Source organism: Sinohyriopsis cumingii, chromosome 13 (genome assembly GCF_028554795.1).
Source record: "Sinohyriopsis cumingii isolate HCF-2022 chromosome 13, ASM2855479v2, whole genome shotgun sequence".
Classification (NCBI taxonomy): Eukaryota; Metazoa; Mollusca; class Bivalvia; order Unionida; family Unionidae; genus Sinohyriopsis; species Sinohyriopsis cumingii.
The window spans coordinates 22484107-22508599 of record NC_142973.1 but is presented as its reverse complement, the minus strand read 5'-3'; the positions used below and the strand labels follow the sequence as shown (position 1 = coordinate 22508599).

The 24493-nt window shown below is 34.3% G+C and overlaps 1 protein-coding gene across 1 annotated transcript in view; it reads right to left on the bottom strand.

Annotated features, from left to right (window-relative positions):
• The window catches only part of LOC149785045 (MAM and LDL-receptor class A domain-containing protein 2-like), a 349170-nt gene that overhangs the window by 61503 nt on the left and 263174 nt on the right, over positions 1-24493 (bottom strand). Inside the window, exons 129-142 of the mRNA XM_089931272.1 lie at positions 22974-23067; positions 21751-21906; positions 20812-20946; positions 19291-19422; positions 15682-15815; positions 15098-15212; positions 13657-13791; positions 10710-10972; positions 8385-8475; positions 7431-7565; positions 5792-6045; positions 4254-4482; positions 2503-2625; positions 170-297 (exon numbers count right to left, since the gene is read on the bottom strand). Of these exons, the coding sequence (XP_089787398.1) occupies positions 170-297; positions 2503-2625; positions 4254-4482; positions 5792-6045; positions 7431-7565; positions 8385-8475; positions 10710-10972; positions 13657-13791; positions 15098-15212; positions 15682-15815; positions 19291-19422; positions 20812-20946; positions 21751-21906; positions 22974-23067 (2124 nt within the window). The remainder of the gene's footprint in view (positions 1-169; positions 298-2502; positions 2626-4253; positions 4483-5791; positions 6046-7430; positions 7566-8384; positions 8476-10709; positions 10973-13656; positions 13792-15097; positions 15213-15681; positions 15816-19290; positions 19423-20811; positions 20947-21750; positions 21907-22973; positions 23068-24493) is intronic.

The following is a 24493-nucleotide window of genomic DNA, read 5'->3' as shown; positions in this document are numbered from 1 at the left end:
GGTTATGGATACAACGAAAAGAGAAAAAAAATCTAAAATCCAGATCACAAGAAATGGTAATGCAACAAATTGTCCTACACAGACTTGCACAACTTTATAAATTTACTTTTCATGTTATAGCAAATTGCAGACAGGTATAATGATAAAATATTAGGAAAACATATAATACCTGGTAATTAGATGTGCTGTTGATTGTTATTTGCTGATTTAGCCAGACATTGCCTTGGTTACCAGTCAGTTGCCATAGCAAAGTTGTGCCTGCAGGTGTTGGTTTATATATTCTAAGAGTACCAGTATCTAAAAGAAAAATGTTCAATTAGTCTTGATCTGTTATTATTATGTTGGTCTGTGTTATTGTGCTGCTGATCTGTGTTACTGTATGCTTGATCTGTTATTATGCTTGATCTGTGTTACTGTGACGCTTGATCTGTGTTATTATTACACTTGGTCTGTGCCATTGTGATGATGATCCATGTTACTGTGATGCTTGATCTGTTATTATTGGGGCACTCACCAGTTATTCTGTACTTTCGAGTGAGTGACGTATGTAAGGTGAAGTTGTTTGCATTTAAAACATGCACAATGGAGAGAATGTTGGCATACCTATATGCTACATTAATGTAATGTGGATGATATTTCTTTGGATATTGTACTTTTGAAAATGGTACATGATCTAAGCACACTGCTAACTAAAATGACTGCTCCCTTGTGCTAAAAAATCAGCCTGAATTAGTCTAAAGTACACTATCCACAGCAGCTATTAAAATAGGGAAAATGAATTTTGCTAGACTAGACAATACCAGCTTCTGAAAGTGCAATTAATGAAATACCAAATATATAAAATGTAAAAAAAAAGTTATGAGCTCTTTTTTATACAATTTACTTCTGAATTTCAGGAAGTGAAAATGACCAAGTGGAGCTAGTGCTTTTTTGAACGTGCACATCTTGAGTAAGGCCAAGCTGTATACTCTATAACCCATATTACACACATCAATCATACATCAAAATAAAGAAAATTAAAGGTTCTTTGAATTATACTTAAGATTAACAAGGTTACTTGTAAATAGCCAGTATAACCAGTGAGGAAAGCCGGTGAAATTCTTTTTCTTTAAAATTCTAACCCTCTATGCAAAATACAAAACTGTGGAGCACCACCTTAATGTTTGATCTGTGCTATTGTGATGCTGATCTGTTACTGTGATGCTTGATCTGTATTATTATTAAGTTTGGTCTGTGTTAAGGTGATGCTTGATCTGTTATTATTATGCTTGATCTGTGCTTTTGTGATGCTTCATCTGTTTTATTGTGATCCTTGATCTGTGTTTTTATGCTTAATCTGTGATATTGTGATGCTGATGTGTGTTACTGTTATGCTTGATCTATGCTATTGTTATGCTTGATATGTGCTAATGTAATGCTGATCTGTGTTACTGTGATGCTTGAACTGTATTAGTATTGGTGGCATTCTACAGTTTCGTATTTTGCATAGGGTTAGAATTTTAAAGAAAAAGAATTCCTCCCCCCCAGCTTTCCACACTGGTTAAAATGGCTATTTAAAAAAGACCTTGTATATGCTATGTAAAGTTCAAAGAGCCTTTAATACCCTTTATTTTGGTGCATGATTGATGGGTGTAATATGGGTTATAGAGTATACAGCTTGGCCTTACTCCAGATGTGCACCTTTCACCTATTTCCTAAATGTGCATATCTGAAAAATCCTTACTTATTTAAGTAATTATATTGTCATCAGGATAAAAACCTTATGAAGAAAATGGCACACAAAAAGTTCAATTATGAAAACATAAATTAAAGTGTCTGCCTTGCATTCTCAGTACAAATTACCAAATAAAAAAGACATGTTTATTAACTTTATATATAGAAAGTGGAACTGAGGAAGACAAGCTATTTCCTCTTAAACTTATTAAGATCACATCTCATAACCTGTTGGCACAATGTGATGCTAGATTAGTATTCATCTATCTACCTAGAAATTATACTGATATGGAGATGACTATGGGTAACCAATCCAAGACCAATCCAATCACCTGAGCACCTGGATGGAATATAAAAGTATGCTTTGGCAAACATCCAAATCAGCCATACAGCAATTGTACCTCCACTGACTGAAGAGTTTTGCAAAGTCCCACAAATACCCTTAAGACCTTGTGATCAGATCAGTTATAACCAAGTTATGTATTTTTTCTGTGATCAAGTGGTGGTTAACAGTTTTGATTTTTAGCAATATTTGCAAAAATAAGGGCTTTTCCTGGCAAGATACAAACCTATTCTTTCTCCCAACTTTTTCATGATTTCCTGGTAGCATATGGAACACTCTAAAAGAGGTGGAGGGATCCAAAGGCAGGAGAACTGTGGCAAATTGGAACTTGAGAGGTGTAGCATCAATTCATATATATATTCATTACCTATGTTTAAACTTTGGCAGCCATGGCCACTAGTTGCTAATTTGTTCCTTTCACTCTCCTACTAATACCAAGGTCCTACCTGTTCCATACATGTGGTACCAGAAGGAGAGACAGGTAGCTGTGGTTGGTGGGAAGTACTGGCTGTACATCCAAGCTCGTTGTCCAGAATTTCTACCCGAAGCCTCAATGTACATGTAGAACCCTAAAATATGTACCCAAAATGTAAGGACTGAATGCCAACATTATAAAAAAAGGTCTTCCTTAGAAAACAAATAATAGTGTGAATCCCTAAATTAGTCAAACTTGTTTAATATTATGTATAAATAGGTGTAGATAGAGATTTGTTAGGATACTTTCTCCTATCCCCCTCTAGCTGTCATATATATATATATATATATATATATATATATATATATATATATATATATATATATATATATATATATATATATATATATATATATATTTTTATATATATATAATTAGTTGTAATATTTAAAATTAATATTTTCATTGCCTATTATTCTTCATTAATATTTTAAGAAACAAGTTTCTACTATTATCATATTCTACACTTAAGAGTATTTCACTTCAGAAAGGTGCTGATAGGAAAAAATCAACTGATTACAATTACTTCCACTTTCTTATGGTTGATATATTGTACAGTTTATATTTGTTCAATCTGCTAAGACAAGACATTGCCTAATAATGCTAGACTGAAATGAATCCACATGAAAATTCATATATTAAAATTGGCAGAGACCATTAATGACATTTCTAAAATTGTACACAGGAATTATACACATAAATGCACACCACAACCCAAGAAATACACATAAATGAATACTACAACCCAAGAAATACACATAAATGCATACCACAACCCAAGTTGTATGCATAAATGCATACCACTGTCTTAGTTATACACATAAATGCATACCACTATCCGAGAAAAACACATAAATGCATACCACTGTCAGAGTTATACACACATAAATGCATACCACTGAGTTATACACATAAATGCATATCACTGAGTTATAAACATAAATGCATATCACTGTCCGAGTTATACACATAAATGCATACCACAACCCAAGATATATACATAAATGCATATCACTGTCTTAGTTATACACAAAAATGCATACCACTATCCGAGAAATGCACATAAATGCATACCACTGTCCGAGTTATACACATAAATGCACACCACTGTCCGAGTTATACAAATAAATGCATATCACTGTCTTAGTTATACACATAAATGCACACCACTGTCCGAGTTACAATAAATGCATATCACTGTCTTAGTTATACATATAAATGCATACCACTGTCTGAGTTATACAGATAAATGTATACCACAACCCAAGATATACACATAAATGCATATCACTGTCTTAGTTATACACATAAATGCATACCACTGTCTTAGTTATACACATAAATGCATATCACTGTCTTAGTTATACACATAAATGCATATCACTGTCTTAGTCATACACATAAATGCATACCACTGTCTTAGTTATACACATAAATGCATATCACTGTCTTAGTTATACACATAAATGCATATCACTGTCTTAGTCATACACATAAATGCATACCACTGTCTTAGTCATACACATAAATGTATACCACAACCCAAGATATACACATAAGTGTATATCACTGTCTTAGTTATACACATAAATGCATACCACAACCCAAGATATACACATAAATGCATATCACTGTCTTAGTTATACACATAAATGCATACCACTATCTTAGTTATACACATAAACGCATACCACTTTCTTAGTTATAAACATAAATGCATACCACTGTCTGAGTTTGTAGTATGATCAACAGATGGCCCAGTGTTTGGTGTCAGTGTTGCTCCAGCACTACGCAACCAGTCAAAATCATCTCCTTGTGTGTTAGTGAAGGCACACATATCAGTCTCAAAATCACAGTTTCCTGGTGGTGGACATGCTCCTTGCATTACTCGAATATCATCAATGGCAACATCACCACGGAAACCTTTGCCTACCACGCCTTCAAATATTACCTACAACATCATAAAGATAGTACATACAGTCAAGATTGAAACATGCCATGAAAAATTTAAACTTGTCTCTTTTCATTTTGTTCTCAATAACAGTTGAACTAACCGCTTTTCAACAAATTATTATTAGTTAATTATTATGAAAGAAATTATGATCAGTAAAACTAAAAATAATGAAAAAGTAAAATATTTTTACACTTTCTTTTTTATTAGCAATTTTTCAGTAATTTCTTGATGTATCTTTTAATAGGTCAACTGCTACATTTTTAAGGAAAGATCATGTTAACACTCTATACCACACATGAAACTAAAAGCATCTTTTTTACACGCATGCACACACATATGAATGCAGGTGCATGCTTCCTCCTAGGACTCATTTTAGAATTATAAATCTTAGTTGTCAATTATTCATCCTCTCATTAAGCCAGATATAATCACTCTCTTCTTAAGCTCAATATGATAACCCTCTCTTTAAGCCAGATAGAAAATGGTAACCCTCTCTTGAAGCCCAATATGATATGGTAACCCTCTCTTTAAGCCCGATATGATATGGCAACCCTCTCTTTAAGCCCGATATGATCACTGTCTCTCAATCAGTATTATAAAATGACTAGCATTCACACTGATGGAAACACAAACAGATGGACTGATAGGTATGACAGATCATGACATAATCCCAAAAGTGTAAAAATATGGGCAATAAGAATGCAGACAATCTAATGAATCAAGGAATTTTAATGATACAACATTAGATAAAGGTGAGACTAATATAAGATTCAGGCCTCAATGTCAAAAAAGGACACCAAAGCCAAAACCAGCTTTTTTAGAAACCCAGAACTCTGCTGATTAAAATCAAATATGGTGCATGACTTCAAACCTTTATTCCTGATGCTTAGATAACATAACCTAAATTAAAATCTCCAAGAAAGTTGATAACATTGGAATAAAGCAAAGACACAGGTTAAATTCAATATGATATGATTAGATAAAGCCTGCTTTCTTAAAGTGAAAACTAGCAGTAACTATAAATATAGTATTTCTTTGAGAATAAACACTTGATAATCACCATCCCATGTTTATAAACAATTTTGACAAATATTTACCAAGTGCTATTGTCCAGTTATTAGCAAATCCCCAACTTTTTGAAAAAAGTTTTATTCAGGCTCCTGGATTTATCCCAGCTCATATACTGTAATTTGGATAAAGGAACAGTTGTAATACACTAGCTAAGCTGCATTAGCATTTTGCCAGAGTAAATGAAATAGGTTGCATAATTAACATAATAATAAAAGCAGCTTAATTAAATCCTAACCTGGAATGTTGCTGTCGGATTCAGGTTAACTGTAGCATAGAGCCAGAGGTTGACTTGCTGTCCATTCCTGTTCCAAACATTCTGCTGTCCATTGTCATCCTTCAGGTAGACATTAAGGGTGCCAGTGTCCTCTCCCCACATGTGGTACCAGAACTGCAGACACTGTGGAGATCCACCTGTGTATGTGGCACTAATTAAACGAGACAAGTCTCCAGGAAGGCTTGGGGGTGATGCCATGACATACATATAGTAACCTAGAAAAGAGAAAAATAGGTTTGCTGCAAGTGTGAATCTAATCTATTTAGCTTTTACAAAGACAGGATAAACAGGCTGTTGCATGTTATGACAAGCTGAATAAAATATTTTTAATAACAGGGCAGTAATTGCAAACAATCAATGCAAGGAACAATCTCTTGAATTTGGTTTCATGATATTTGTCTGAAAATTACTCTGAATTGTTTGAAAGAGTCAAAGGTGTCACTTTCATATTTAAATTTATTAAAATAGGCACTGCCAAATTTGAAAATATTCTAGCCAAATCAAGGAAGAAAGAAAAGGTGAAGAAAGAAATTGAGTTCCAAATCTCTGCTTTACTGGACCACTTAGCAGCATCTTTTCCTGTTAATTATTTAGTAAATTATGGCTGAATTTCATTATAACTGAAATGTGACACCACTAGGAAAAAGCTGAAGCTGACAAACATTATGTGTATAACACATTACACAAATCATGCAGTTGATTTCATGATAACATTTTTTTTTTAAAATTAAACTATATTTTTTACTTTTTAAAAAGAATTTTCAACAAAAGAACTTTCAATGAGTAAAATTATATCTAAAAAGACCCACTTCAAACTTATAGATCTTAGAAAAATAATGTACCTGGTTATGCATCAACTGACGACCAATGAAAGTGGTCAATAAGAATGACAATATCGCATTTTTAAATTAAAAAACACTAAACATACGGCAAGTTCATGTTTTTTGTATTTTATCCAATAATAACAGTAGTGAAATAAAAATATCAAAGTGATGTTTTTAATACCTTTTTATCATGGCAGTTTCTTTCTCCAAATCATTATTTAAGATGAGAGGAAATCTGGCCAATTTGCTTTCTTCCCGAGAGTTTTGTAAATGAAGAGTTGATACCTTCTAGTGAGTGACAATAGCAACCCATGACACTTCAATTAGGAACAAATGGATTTTATTCATCCTTGAAATAAAGCTGATACATTCTGTTGCCACAATGTGGCCATTCAACAAAGCAGGTGTCTGCTTATAGTTAGTAACCGAATGATTGGTGTAAATTCACTAACAATATCACCATCAATGTCAGTCTGCATTATATGGATGGACATACATACATACATACATACATACATACATACATACATACATACACACAGACATACATACATACATACATACATAAGTGTTATTAGAAATAGTATAAATTTACCAATGATCACCACTGATGACAGCCTGCATTAGACAGGTCAACAGGTATGTAGACAAATAGCAAAGTAGATAGACAGGTAAATAGGTAGGTAAATAGGTAGCTAGACAGTTATGTAGACAGATAGATATAGATATAGCTATAAATAGGCAGTGTATGTATAAGGCATTTATAGACAAAGTACCTTGTGTACTTCCCGTAGTGTGATCATATTGTGGTCCTATCCCCTGAGATATGGTTCCATTGTGTCGTACCCAGTCAAACTCGTCTGAAGTGTCCTGCACCCAGTCACACAAATCAGCCTCAAAGTCACAGAATCCTGATAACGGAAAATGATTTTACTAATGGCCTTAATTTATAACTCAAAATATTTTTTATAAATTGACATAAAACAATCCGCAAGTGGAAATGGAGACCTAATCTGGTCTGATTTGAAATGTCATCAATTTGTACACAGGATAGAGTCAAACTTGTTCTGTCTTTGTCTCCTATAAGAGAGAGAGAGAGAGAGAGAGAGAGAGAGAGAGAAACAGAGACAGAGAGAGAGAAAGAGAAAGAAAAGAAAGAAAGAAAGAACATGAGAGGGAGTACAAACTGCAAGAAACAATTCGACCAATCCTATTGCCATCTAATGCATTTATTTACATTAGTCACCAAAATGGTTAAACTGAAAGTGACAGGCAGTAACTGATTCCTAGGTGAGGCAACTACCAGGTGATGTTCTCATTCATTTGGGAAATACTGTATTATTTCCCTATCATATACAGATATTTAATTTGCCTACATGATGGATAGAATAAGCACTTTGTCTTTGATTGCAGTTTAAACTACCCTTAATGATGTAGAATTAAGGACAGGTGAGAGAAAGAGAGAGAAAGAGAGGGAGAAAGAATGTACTGGTCCACAAGTTTTTATATATTATAAAATTTGTTAATAGTAAAGGGCCTCAAAGGAAATAAAATATACTTAACTAAATGGGTCAATTATAAATGAAGACACTATTATTATTATTAGTATGTCAAAATCTGTCAACGATGTCAAATATGACAGATGCATGCCATTTTAAATGCATGTAGCAAAGTCATGAGAGATGAGTATATTAAACTACCAATGAGGTTTTTTGTTGTTATTAACTAACTTGTTGATGGACATGGTCCAGGTCTGAGTGAGGTATCATCCAGGGCTATATCGCCTTGCCAGCTGGAACCCACTACACCTTCAAATGTTATCTGTTGAATACATGCAAAATAAACCAGTCAACTGATATGTAGCATGACTAGAAAATAATAGCATAGTAACAGATCTGAAGCTTGAATATAAAATAGCAAGAAAAGTGAAAGACCTATAGTTTAATAATAAAAAAAAGCATAGTAGCAGATCTGTAGTTAGAATAGAAAATAGCATAGTAACAGATCTCTAGTTCATACTGAAAATACTAACATAATAACAAAACTTAAATCTGAATAGAAAATAATAACATAGTAACAAACCTAATGTTTGACTAGAAAATAATAATATAGTAACAAATCATAGATTGAATATAAAAAAATAGCATTGTAAAAGCAAAAATAAAAATAGTCACCAGAAAAATGACAGATCTCTGTGACAAATAATAGATATTAGAAATGTAAATTAAACATTACTTGTCAATTTCACATATAAAACTTAGTTGACCATTTCACTACACAGGCTTTCTGTAGCACTGCAAAATCATAACACCATATGTAAAATATCTCCCAGTCTTTTTATGATGCAGATTTTATGGTCTAAAAAGAAAAAAAACCTTTCCAGAGATAAAGGCATAATTATAACATGTGGTTCAAGACCAGAATCAAACTCATCCAAGGTCTTGATGATAAAAACTAATTTATTAAGTTTTATCAAAACCAGATGTGAAATATAATTGCAAGAGAAGTAACAAGCTCTGTCAATCTTGTTATGACAACTGTATAAGACCATGACAAAAGAAGCATATTCACAAAATTAGAGAAAAATCCAATATAAAATTCTGTGTCAGCATGGTAACAACGTCAGCCAATCAGATACAAGATTACACCATACAAATATGTATAGATCTTGCTCATACTAATACCATCTTCTAATACTGGCAAAAAATGATATAAAAATGAATTGGTAAATAAATAAACAAATAAAAAAGCTGTTCTCAAAATCCAATGTTTAACCTGCATCTGACTTTAAAAAACATGTATATAAAACTTCACTTAAATGTTGATGCCCCCAGTACAGCCATTGGCAGAAAAGTGAATCCTGCTACACCCTGCTTATATATTGTTCATACTGATATTTCATCAGGAAATTCAAGAACTTTTCAAAGACAAAAATGTAATTTTCAAGCACTATGAATGACTGTAGATAAGTTTAGGAAGAATGTTGTTAATGGTTTTAGTGTCCAGAGAAATTTCAGAATTAGGTGTTTCATTCTTAAACAATTGTTGAATATTTTTTCTTCAACTAGGCCTATAAGAAGAAATTTAAGTTCAGTGGAGCATATAGGTAGAAGTGAAGTCATCTTCATCAGTTTGGGAGATAGCAGTCTCATTTGCCAGAGTTTTAGACTCATGACTGAGTTTTTTCAAGTTTAAGCAAAAAATATTATAAATTCATCCATACTGTCATTACTTTATTTTTTTTATGCTTTCCACTCTTGCTTTGGGACTTCTTAGCAATTTTGTTCATTGATTTCCCTGAGATTACAGTGGTTCTGAAAATCCTTGTTATATTGTGGGTACTTTACAGATAAAGTCAAATGAATTGACATTTTCAACAGAGTAATAGACCCTGGTGATTGGACATTTTGTGCTAGTTCTATGACATTTCTTGTAGTTTAATTGATTAAAAAAATATTAATGTATTCTATAATCAATTATCTACTCATTCTGGGATAGAAACACCATTTTGGGACTTCTTTGATTGATGGGTAAGTCTAATGTATTGTCCTCATCCTCACTAAAATTTGGGACCTAGCAGAACTATTGTAACCTGAGCCTCTGTTGATCCATCTTCTGACAAACACAAGGCATGGAAATTTTTGTAGTCACTAGGCCTTACCCATAGGCAAAGCACTCATGGCAATCCTGTTTGAACATATGTCTATATTTATATAAGTGTAACAATATTTTTCATTGTGGCACATTTGTCTCTAAATCTAAGCACATTTGAAGAAATACTGATTATTTTTAAGCACTTTTCCAGTACTTTTGGAAGCCAAACTGAAATTTAGGCACTTTTCAATGTAACCATCAAAAGTCAAAAACTTTTCAAGATGTGTGAACCCTGTTACACAGATGAGACAATCCATGTCTTACCATGGTTACAATGATGAGACAATCCAGGTCCCACAATTCTTTATACAGGTGAGACAACACGTCTCATCGTGTTTCCATATGTGTGATAATAAATCAGTTGACAAAATAGTTATCATAACATAACCATCTATACTGACCTGGTATGGAGTCTGCATTTTAATTGTTCTAAATCCATTCCTCCAGACATTTCCTTGGGTTTTGGACCTGGTCCAGATCATAACTTGGTTGCCTGAAGTATCCACAGTATACACATTCAGGGTATTTATGTGGGCACCAAACATGTGGTACCAGAAAGAAAGACACTGTCCAGTTGGTCCTGTTGGTTTCTGGATTCCTGATGTAATGGCTGCTCGCTCGCCCATGTGCCTAGGTGATGATGTCTCAATGTAAATGTAGAAGCCTGCAATTATTTTAATCTCAAAATTATATGCATCTCAAAATTGTATTTCTCTCTCTCTGTATCTCTCTCTCTGCACATAAAATGTTGAGAAAACAAAACAAGCTTCCATTGAAGAGACTGACACTCCCCATATGTTATTATCGAAAGGCATTTAAGTTAAAACCCCATGCTGATACATTCAAGAAGTACCAATGGCACGATTTACAAGCTTGCTACCATGGCCATATTGTTATGTCTGATCAACATCATTTCATCTACAAACAATATACATAATTTGATGTCTTTAGCAAAACCACACGTTTATATAAACATTCATCCAAAAAGAGCAAAGCTGATAGTTATGTTGGAGGTTTGACTGACACTATTATCAATAACATGTCTAAATCCTAAGTCTTTTTGTCAAAATCCCATGTCGATGCTGGAGAATAAAATAACACGGACATCAGATCAGTACTATTTCATGTAGGAAAATGAAAGACTTTTGGTGAAAACTCTATTTCAACATGAACATTGATACCACCATTATCAAAATAAGGCATATCTGATGTGTACCATTTTCATTTAGCACCATCTAGACATCATCTTGTAGAAAATAAACACATGTTGATATGACCATCCCTTTAGGAATGGCAAGCATGAGATTTTCAAGATGGTCAACAAGGAGGACATTTGACAGGTATGATTTTTATTCAGGACCAATTAGACATCACAATAAGTCATTTAGTGAAAGCCCCATGTAAATGTGACCATCTTTTGTTCATGAGTAGCAGTTACTGTATTTATGAGATGGTCACAATTGGCACCATGTTCATTAAGGACCAACTAGAGATCATAAGATGTCTTTCAGTGAAAACCCAATTTAAATATGACCATCTATTTGGATGGAGCAGTGATAACAATTTGTTCAAAATGTCCACCATGGTATACATACAGGGTGTCAGTGTAGTGCCATTTCAATCAGAAACAACTAGACATTACAAGTAGTCTTTTAGTTAAAATCCCATGTTGATATGACCATTTGCAGAGGAGTTGTAGCAATAATTTGATTTCAAAATGGCTGCTGTACCAGCCATACTGAATGTCTGAGGGTCATCATTTTCATTTAGGACCAAGAAGACCTTGGGATGAATATGTCTTTGAAGGTTGGTGGCAATTCTCCCAGTAGCTTAGGAGTAGCAACAAAAAACTTGTGCTAACAGATGCTGGATGAAAGGTTGTTACATAGATTATTTCTAGTCCCATGACCAGTAGAGTTTAAAACAACTGTCACATATGAAAATAACATTGAATAAAGCACAGAAAGTCTCATTTAATTCCAACTTAAATACAAAATACAAACTGAATACTATTTAAAACCTTATGCCAGCATCTGACCAATTAAGACTGCTTTGTTTTAAAAAACCTGTCAACCATATGACAAAAAGTATTGGGCTGACACGTTGACTGTCTGTTAGTTTTCATAATTTCTCCATTTACAAACACCATCAATCCAAAGAAATCAAACTATTTTTTCCTTAAATTTCCTGTACAAAAAACTTGCTGTTCTTATTATGGTTCTGCAGAATGTTGAGAAAGCAGAAAACTATGATCAATATTTTTACCTGTAATTGCAGTGATCCCTGGCCATAAATTGTCACTTCTGTATAGTTTGGTTTGGTTTTGTCTGTTTTAACACCATTGTTTAATATGTGATAGGTGATACAAGGCAATCAGTATATTTGGTGGAAGAAGAACCCGTGAAAACCACCAACCCCCATGCAGCTATTGCAAGTTTTGTCATATACCCCCTGTTGGATGAACTGAGACATGAAATCACACAGACAGGTGAGATGTGTGAGTCATCTGCAAAAGTGAGTATCTTAGATCACTCTGTCACCCAGGGCCCACACTCATGAATAGCACAGTCACACATGCAACTTGGGTATGATTATGAGTCTCAACACATGTATAACTCACCAAATAAAGTATTAATGAGGAATGACATACACCACAGTAGATTTGTATGACTCTCATAAGCAGACTTATAATGAGGGACCACTTACACCATGTTACACTTATGACTCCCATGTATACAGTTATAACGAGGAACCACTTACACCACAGTACACTTATATGACTCCCATAGTAGAGTTGTAATAAGAGACCATTTATACTAAAGTAAATTTTGTATGACTCCCAAGAGTAGAGTTATAATGAGGGACCACTTACACCAAAGTACACTTGTATGACGTGCATAAGCAGAGTTATAAGGGACCACTTATACCATGGTACACTTGATTGATGTACATGAGCAGAGTTATAATGAGGGACCACTTATACCAAAGTACACTTGTATGGCATACATGAGCAAAGTTATAATGAGGGACCACTTATACCATGGTACATTTGTATGACTTACATGAGCAAAGTTATAATGAGGGATCACTTATACCATGGAACACTTTTATGACTTGCATGAATAGAGTTATAATAAGGGATCACTTATACCATGGTACACTTGTATGATTTGCATGAACAGAGTTATAATGAGGGACCACTTACACTATGGTATGATTGTATGACTCAGAATAGGTATAATGAGGAACGTAACTCTAATGTATACTCTAAATACATGAATTAAACATGTATTAAAATGTAGACAATATGGTAATTATTAATTTTTCTAAAAATGTAATATACATTACCTGCTCCAGTTGTGTGGTCCCTGTCAGGTCCAGTGCCAGCAGATGGGGATGCAATGTTGGTCAGTGTCCAGTCAAAGTCATCTGTAGACACCTGATGGAATCCACACAAACCATTCTCAAATGTACAGTTCACATCTGAAATGTGCACAAACAAGAAAACAATGTATGTGCTACTAATACTGCTAACAAAGTATGGACTGGTCTGGTATGAAACACTTTTATCTGTTTAAGAATTTGTTTGTACCCACCCAAAACTGCCAAGCCAAAATCATGGACCAGTAACTAGTACAATCTGTTATGTATATCTATATTTTTTGTAAATCCTGATATATGATTTTATCTAATTTTTATTATAATAATTCATGGCTGTACATTGTACAGAATATTTTTAGTGAACTTTGCCTACATGACATGAGTCTGTTAAGAGCACAGTATTACATTGGGTCTATAAATAGATGCTTATGTAAGTGTTAACAATTATTAATAATAATCCTAGCAAACTGACCTTATGGCACATTTCGATTAATTTCTCATTAGCTGATGTGGTTTCTATGTTTCTAGGAGAATTTAGTAACTTCCAATTGGTTGAGCTAGGTCACATGAATAGACAAGCTTGACACAAAATGAGTCACATGAATAGGCAAGCTTGACAGAAAACGGGTAGTGTCATCTGTCATGTGGGGTATATTGTGAAAAAAAGAGTCATAATATTAGGTGTATACAAGGGGGGGGGGACTGATCAATCAGATTCATTCCTATTTTGGAGTTATTCTCATTTCTTGTGTTCCTGTTGTTAGTCTGCAGACATGTTTCATGTTGTACTTAGAAATTATTTGAGAGGAAAAACATTTGTTTGGACTGTTCAGTAAAAACAGAAACTGCTAATTATTTGGACTATAATATTCATTCTGGAACTGTTGTGAATTATTCAAAAGAGTTCTGGACAATGCTATCTTGATGATGTTACAATTCTTAGCAGACCAGTACATTTCCTGTTTTGAAATTTATACAGAACTTTTCATTCATTAAATTCATTGATTGACTTTCATAGAACTTAGCCAGGATTATTCTGGATTCACATCATAATACTGTAGTTTCTCTCACATTTTCATTTATGACTTTGAAAATAAAATTCTTTGCTTTGTGAAGTTTTAAAAAAACTTGTTAGTTTTGCTTCTTTCTGTTACTTAGTTTGTGGCCATAGAGTAATAAAACATCTGTCTCTTTATATACTAGTTTGTGACACCATTTGCACAAGTGACATCTTTCCCCATACAAATATTTTGACTAATTCTTTTTATAAACTGCAGTTATTGGTTAGTAGTTCCACATCACCATGTTCTGTGTTCACTGATTGCATTTGACAATTATTAGCAGTTATGACCCCCAGAAGAAATGCAATGCATTTAGTCAACAAGGCATACAAAGTGTAAATACTAACTGGAATTATTGTAGATCTGGACTGGACTACAGTTAATGTAGGATATGTCATCCACAGCAATGTCAGCCCTGCTATCACCTGGAGCCACTTTGTTGGGAAGGGCTTCAAACTGTATCTAAAATAACAAATAAATTGATAATTCAACAATCTGCTTTAAGTCATGCCATCATAGGAAAACCTTTCCTAATTGCACAAAAACTAGTCAATCAAGATTGAAACAAAATCTTTTCCATACTTTAATTAAAGTTCTATTAAAACTACAATACTATAACCTCTACATTTTCTTATGTAAGCTGACAGGACGGATCAAAGATTTTTACAACAATATTTAGAAATGGCTTAGAAAAAAACATTGAAGTACAAACATTATTTACTTCCTTTTACAACATCAATAAGGCCTAATTGCAACTGTGACTTGCGTCATATTACACAATAGTATCATGAAATTTCACACCAACTCACTCAACTCACTCAAGACGATATACTGAATAGATCATTTGCACAATATATAAATTTGTATACAAAAAACATAAGAGCACACACATTATACATTTTCAAAACTGTGAAACTGTATTAAAACTTACCTTGTAACCAGGTTGGAGTTGTCCAATATCAACTTGGGCTTGTTGCCAGCTGTTGCCATGGTTACCAGTTTGCGTGAATACATAGGTTTTGTCTGCAGCTTTCTGGCTATTCACAATAAGTACTCTCATATTGCCTACAGAAAAAAATAAAGATTTTATCATTTAAAATAAGTTTCAAGTTACAATGTAACACCACAAAGAAAAGCTTGTTTCCAAAAGCAGCAGCAACAACAATAACAATAATAATAATAACAAGTACAGTATTTAAATGGGGCAATGATTAATATTAAAGTTATGAATAATTCCCAGTTTATGCAAGCCTTGTTTGGAAAGTCAAAGGCTGGATATTATTCAACAAGCTTAAAACTTCAATATCAAATCATTAAATACTAAAGGTTCTTTTTTAAAGGAGAGAGTCTAGATGAAAAGAAGAACTAATGATTTCTGGCCCATTTAATTCTTGCTCAGATGCAGCATCTATCAATTCTTGCATGTGAACAAAATAGTGCCAGATGCAAGATGAAGAGTGACTGCTCTGGTGGCCTAGTTGTTAGAACGTCTGCCTTGGATGCAGGAGGTCGTGGGTTCTATCCCTGGCCTAGTCATACCAAAGACTTATAAAAATGGTACTAATAGCTGTTTTGCCTGGCGCTCAGCATTAAGATGCTAGTGTTAGGACTGGTCAACCTGGTGTCAGGATAATGTGACTGGGTGGGACATCATGCTACATGTCTGTGGCATGATGCCCCAGTGCTAGACATCACTATAAACTGCCATGCTGCAGACATTGTAGTGATATGTTAAAGCTATGTTAACAATCCAGATCACACACACACACACTCAAGCTGAAGAAAAATGACACAACTCAATAACCAATAACATTTAGAAGTAGATTTTTCATTTATAAATTTTAATTCAAAGCAAATGTCTCTCCATAAAAACAGAACATTTCACACAGGCATCATTTTTCAACACTGGATCTCTGATGGAATTTCCTGTGTGATGTCACAAAGTTAACTTGGCCACCTCAGCTGGAGTTTCTGGGGACCATCTACATGGATTTAGATGAGACTGTTTACAATGTCTCCACCAAAAAGTGTACATTCTACCATGGACATTCTCCACAGATATCGCACTGGATATGGCAGAAGAAATATCATTCTAGTTGTTAAAGATTCATATTAAGGGATGATTACTGGAAATTGTAAATCTAAAGGCGCTGCTGAGTAAGGAGGATAAGATATATGGCATTCCTGATTTGTATTCATATGGCTTTAGTGATTCCCAGATTTAGTGGTTTTTAATCTGGGTATATGATATGGAAGAATGCTGTTGATAGATAACTTTCTCTCAGTTTGGAGACCAGCATATGTTGCCGCTCATTTCATCAAACTGGTAAGATGAACTACTCCTATAGGCTGACATTTTAGTTTGTCCTTGGGTTGTGGTGCAAGATTCATACTGTGTGGAATCATCAATATAAAGGTAACTGTCTGCATAACAACAGACTGTTGGGTGTTTAACTGCATAGACTCAGTATGTTTGTGTTGTAAAGCATAATACATATTTCTGGTTCTCCCACATTTTCATCTGAACTACGCAAACGACCAGAGGTTAACTCATATTCTAGAATTCTATGTAGAATAAATGGGCCATATTCTGACAAATGTATTCACCACTGCATGTTTTGTGACAGTCACATCTTTTCTAGGTGTCCATTTAGCAACCAGTTGGAAAGACAGCCACCATGTAGTTAATAGTAATAGCAAAATAAAGTAGTTCCAGGAGAGGGAGTGAGGAAAAATCCTACAGTGACAGTCAGTCAATAATGAGAATACTGCACAAAGATTTCACAGGCTTGGACCAATCAAATTCATAGAAAGTGATATGTTAACATGTTAACATACCAACAAAAAAAAACATAAACTTGAAAACTCTATATGCAAAGTGTACCACTGTAATAATAATAGTCTTTATTTAATGAGGGTAAAACAGTTGAGAACAGTCTCCCTCAGAGTCCATTGCTAAATTTGGGACTTTATTTAGGGTGTTCTCTTTCAAACTTTACCTTTAATTGGCCCACTGTTGTGCTAAAATGCTGTAAAATCCTATCTCACAAATACATACCAAAATAGATATGTATAATAGGAGCTCCTGAATTGTTTTCCAGACTTAACTGGAAGAGAAATGGTTTTAAAAAAATAAACGATGGAAGTAACAGTAACTTGGCAGAACACTGCACTTCTGATCCAAGGGTTGCAGGTTCAATACCTGGCCAGGCCAGCCTGGGTCAGATGCCTCAGTGGGTCCTTGGAAAAGGCACTAAGCTACCATTTCCTCAGCAAGATAAAGCCAATACTGTATTGAAAGTACCATTAAAACCCACAAAAACCAAAAGCAAAATACAGAATACACAACATGCAAGGACAGATCTAGATGAAATATCTAAAATTCTTTAATTTTTTTTACTAGAGAATGAAGAAATACTGCAAAGAGTGAGTTCTCCTCTTAAAGAAGATAACATAGTGAAATGCAACCTGCTTTGAACAGCCAGCGCATGGTGAAGTCACAATATGACCATAACAGCAGGCAACCAAAAGCTATTGAAATAGTCTATAAATGTTGTATGGTCTGTTAAAAATGTACCCCTCATTGACTCCCAACACTCTATTTAAATATGTAGATCAAATGGACATATATTTCTGCAGATTTCTAGTAGTGGAAACAATAATTTTACAAATAAATCCTCATCCCTCTTTACATTCATAAAAAAGAGTGACATTTTGGAATATTATGAACCTACTCCATGTTTTATAGTGCTCTATGAAGATAGCTGACATTTGTTGTGTGCAAAGACGTTTCTTCTTTTACATACAGTGGTCTTGATCTTAAATCTTTTTACTTTAAAATCAATAAGCTGTCTTCTTACCCCAAATGCAAGCCATCCATCAAGTTTGGTTCAGGTATGTGATGTAGAGCTAATGTTATTGTTCAGTCACAATGACCTTGCTCTACTGACTTTCTAGCCCCCAAATCATTAGGTTTCTTTCTTACCCCCAAGTGCAAACCATCCATAAAGTTTTGATAACCATATATGATGGAAAACACATCTATAAAAGTAACCTTGACCTTTGAGCTTTTGACCTCCAAAAATCAGTAGGAGTCTTCCTTAGACCATATGTAAGCCATCCACACCATTTGGTAACTAACTGATTGTGGACAACTTGATTTACTGTACAAAAATACAATTGATAACAGAATGATGGATGGATGGATGTAAAATATCATAACAGAGTAAGCTATGCCTTATGGTGGATGTATAAAAACAGAAATTATATTTTTTCACATGCTATCAGATGGCTGAATTTATGGTTTGAGATGAGCAATACCTTTCCAACACAAAGCAAATTAAGCCAACCAGTGTCTAAATACTGGGACTAAGTAATACTTCAGTTTTAAGTTGGGGTTTAATTGCATTTAGCTAAATCATAATGATCAATCATTATCTGAAATAAGTTTCCACAGTAAGTAAATACTGTTACTGATTACTGTTCATTTTTCTCAAGAGAAAATAGCATCACAGCATTAACAGCACGTTGTATGACCAACCTGCATTGATTCCAAACATGTGGTAGTAGAACTGCAGGACACAGCTTGGCCCAGTGGCACCAAGAATTGGGGTCTCCATGTAAGCTCGAGTAAAGAACACACCTGATGAACCTTCTACCAGCATGTAGTGTCCTGCATGAAAGAAACAACTGCACCATTAGAATAATCAATCTCATCAGCAGATAAGGTTTGTCATAATACTGTGGATATTTGGTTGGTGAAAAGTATATCACTCTGTACATTTCATGCAAAATATACAGTGAGAGACATCAAAAGACAAAAAAAATGTGACAAGTAACAAGGCAATTTATTAATGACGGGATTTTGTTTCTAAAAGACAGATTAAGTGACTTACCTTTTATACCAACATATAGTGATTTACCAGATGCATTAACAATGAATAATACTCACCCACCTACCAGTATGTGCAAGAAGAGATAAAGCATTAAAGAACTACTCCCTACGAGAAATGTATGTTCATGAGTGTCTAAAAATTATGTGAACTGATCGTTAAAAATGGATATTTCTTAAAATACAAAAGCATCATGGAATCAACTCTAAAATAACACTAAATTTCACTCCAGAGATTAATGTCATCACAATTACTTGAATCCAATCACCAATGTAACATTGTCTGATTACATTTTCCATGATCCTTTGCTAATTGGAAATGGTGTTATTAGCTTGATTTTGATAAGGGCCAACACACAACTGTTCCTTTTGGGCAGATCCATTCTATTTCTGTTAAATTTCACTGATCAATTAAGTACAATACAGCATGTATTTTTAACAGTGGAAAAATATTAGTAATAAATCAGTATCTCATAACTATCAGCATCAAATAAAATTCCATTAAAATGTATTTATTACCTTATATATTATAACATCCCTTGATTGGCAATCACTAAAATCTAAGAGGCCCCAGATGGCCAAATAGTCTGATTTGTTGTTGTTGTAGGGTTTAATGACATTTTTCAGCACATGATAGGCTATACATGGTGGCCAGTATTAATGGTGGAGGAAGAACCTGGGAAATCCCCAGAAAGAACCACTGACCCTCTATAAGCTAGTGGCAAGCTTTCTCACATACCCACATTGGCCGAATCCGAGACTCAAACCCATGCAGACAGAGGTGAGATGGCTGTGATCCGTAATGGAGAGCACTTTAGACCACTCGGCCAATTGGGGCCCCAACGCCAAATAGTCTGAGGTGCTCACCTTTACAGGTCACTGAAATCTCACTTCTGTCCATGTGGGTTCGAGTCTTGAACTTGGCTAATGTGGGCATGTGAGAAAACTTGCCAGAAGCTTCCCATCATTTGGTAGTTCTTTCCTGAGTTCTTCCTCCACCAGATATACTGGCTGCCATGTATAGAATATCATGTGCTAAAAAATGGCATTAAGCCCTTAACAACGGCAACAACAACTAACATCCAACTCACCAAAATTTAAAAAGACACCTTTATCTACCATTTCATGTCCCCATAAAATATTTACTACATGGTTGGTAGCTCTACCAACCTTGAGACGTTCCAAGGGTGTTGTCAGAGCTTGGTCCAGAATCACCTGCAGCCTGGGCCTGATAGATCTTGAAGTCATAGCGTCCAGAACTGACATCTGTCCAGCCACACTGGCCACTCTCAAAGTTACAGGCACCTGAAGAAACAAATATTCATGTAATGGAAAAAGAGACAAGGAATTGATGACAAAATACTAATTTCATGTCCAGTTATTTTTTCAAATTAGAGTTTCAGAGTTCGAGAGAGAAGAACCCTCCATTATGATAAACCTATTGAATATGTAAACTGAGTTTGTTTCCAATACACTAAAGACTGACCTTCAGAATGTTTAGATGATCAAATAATAACAGCCATAAAACATGTGAAAGACTTATTTTCAAGTAATAGCTTAAACTGGAAGATTCCCTGAGATATGATATAATATTAGAAATGCAGATTTTAATGTTGCGATTTATTATTTACAATATATGCATGCATGCAGTTTCTTGTCAGTGAACTAAGTGAAATACCATTTTATGACTATAAGATTAAAACACAAATTACAGTTTTCTTTTCTCTTGCTACAACTTGTGAAATTTCAAACAGATTACAAATACATAAACTTAGACCAAAAGATATAAAATTTCAAGGAAGCTAAGGTCTCTTCTATAATGTCAAAATAACATTCTCTTGAAATATTAAAATACATGTATATGAACAACAACAACAACAATAATAATAATATAATAATAATAATAATAATAATAATAATAGCAACAACAACAATAATAGTAATTATTATTATTATTAAATCACAGGGCTGAATTCCCTCCTGACTCTACAAAGACTGTTCTTTTTTAAATTAAATTTTAATTTCTTTGCTGCATATATTAGTTTAAAGCAAGCTAATGATTTTACAAAACATTTGACAAGAGGTCATAACTTTAGACCCCATACTCACCACAGGCGGCCTCATCTGAGTTGTCAGAGCACTGTGGCTGGAAGTCACATACTTGGGATTGTGGGATACATTTACTGGCGTCAGCACACTGGAAGAAGTTGGAGCTACAAGGATTGGGAGTGGTAGGTGGTCCTTGAGTCCCAGTTGGTAGAACCTCTGTATAATTGAGTTACCATACAAATGTAATAGCATAATCTACACAATAAAATTAAAAGGGCAAGCAAATGCCCTACTAGGGGTCTGAAATTTATGTTTTAGATCAAGTTGGTTCAATTTCCCATGAATGGATACCTACAATATTTGTCGGGTTTAGCAACATATCATCTTGACCATACATTCGTGACTAGAAGTTTAGTTCTAAAAATGTAAAGTCAAAAGTTCCAAAAGCTTTAGGAAACGAAACCTTTTTAAATAAAAGAAAAAAATCTAGTCCTTCAAGTTAAAAGCTGAAGATCTACACTTTTGCATTTTATGACATCATGATGTCATATATAATGAAGTATTATTATATGCTACAAGTAGGAAAATTACAATAGATATATTAACCTATTTAAAACAGTAGTCATGTGATAAATCAAATTAAATGTCTTTAGTTTATGGGGTACAAAATCATCAGTTTCTCTATCAGCAACGAAGCCTTCAAAATACTGTTTCTGCAAAGGTTTTTAGTGTTTTCCATTAAATCCCTGTCTCACATCAACTACAGTCAAACTTCCCTAAAATGAACACTGTTGTGACTACAAATGTTTGGACTTTTTAAAGAGGTGGCCAGTATAGGAAGGTTTATTTAGTATCAGACTGATCACACTGGGCCAGTCTATGCAGGAAACCAGGATGCTGACGGGCTGCTTTAGAAAATTTTCACTGTATTAATAATTAGAAATTTAAAGGCATATATATAACCTTGTGACTCAAACTATTCTATTACAAGAACAATAAAGTCACTATGATGTTTTAAGGAATGTCATTGAAAATGCCCTACTACTAAAGTATTTAAGACCTGGGGGACAGTCTAATAAATTGAAAACGAAGTTGGGGGTGGGATTACTAATCCTAAGTGAATACATGCCAAACTACTGTTACCATGGGGGTAGGTTTATCATCAAGGCTGAACCTGACACTGGATAAATATGGTGTTTTCCAAAGTTAAGAAATGTTGATCTCTCTTAAATTACATCAGTATTTCATTCTTGATAATTTTTCTAAAAATATACAACACTTACGGCTGGGTGAGAGCTGACAGTCTGAAGTCATTGACAGATCATCAATAGCAATATCTCCTTGGTAACCATTTCCTACCACACCCTCAATTAAAACCTGTAAGTTGAAAGAGTCAAAGCTGTAATGAAATTAATCCAATTAAAATTTGACATGTCCAGACTGTTGCCAGGGTATTGTGTGTCACAACATGTCCAGCCTACTGTCAGGGAACTGTTGTTTACATGTCCAGCCTACTGTCAGGGAACTGTTGTTTACAACATGTCCAGACTACTGTCAGAGAACTGTGTTACAACATGTCCAGACTACTGTCAGGGTACTGTGTGTTTACCACAAATCCAGACTTTTGTCAGGGTACTGTGTGTTTACAACAAATCCAGACTTTTGTCAGGGTACTGTGTGTTTACCACACATCCAGGCTTTTGTCAGGGTACTGTGTGTTTATAACAAATCCAGACTTTTGTCAGGGTACTGTGTGTTTAGAACAAATCCAGACTGTCATCAGGGCACTGTGTGTTTACCACACATCCAGACTGATGTCAGGGTACTCTGTGATTACAGCACATCCTTTGTTGTCAGGGTAATGTGTTTACCACAAATCCCGACTTTTGTCAGGGCAATGTGTGATTACAACAAATCCAGACTGTTGTCAGGGTACTGTTGTTTACAACTTGTCCAGACTGTTGTCAGGGTACTGTGTGATTACAAAATAAAAGAGGGATATATTTTGGGTACAAATAGGACAAGTACATAAGTGGGACTTGCTGCATATACCATTTAACCCAAATAACAGAAACATTGGGTGCATTCTTTGGCACTGAACAAAAAATGTTGCCATAGCTATAAAGACTCTATGACTGAATAATAAAAACTTGTTCTCAACATAAGAGAATATTTGCAAGAAACATAAATTCACAGATTTGGTTCAAATAGGAAATTTAAAAGAAGACATAATAATTCCTTGCATTGAAGGATTTAAAAATCAGCATTATGGATTCATAACAGTACCATGCCTTATGGAAAGTGATTTAAATAGGACTGGTCTATGTGAGAAATTTATCATATTCTTCAGAAATTATGAAGTAATTGTTATACCTTTCAACATGTCCTATGGCATTGTTATACCTTTCATCATATGCTATGGTACTGTAATACCTTTCAACATATCCTACAGTACTGTTACACCTTTCATCATATCCTATGGTATCACTGTACCTTTCATATCCTATGGTACTGTTATACATTTCAACATATCCTATGGTATCATTGTACCTTTCATATCCTATGGTACTGTTATACCTTTCAACATATCCTATGGTATTGTTATACCTTTCATCATATCCTATGGTACTGTTACACCTTTCATTATATCCTATGATATTGGTAAACCTTTCATCATATCCTATGGTACTGTTATACCTTTCATTATATCCTATGGTACTGCTATACCTTTCATTATATCCATTGGTATTGGTATACCTTTCATTATATCCTATGGTATTGGTATACCTTTCATTATATCCTA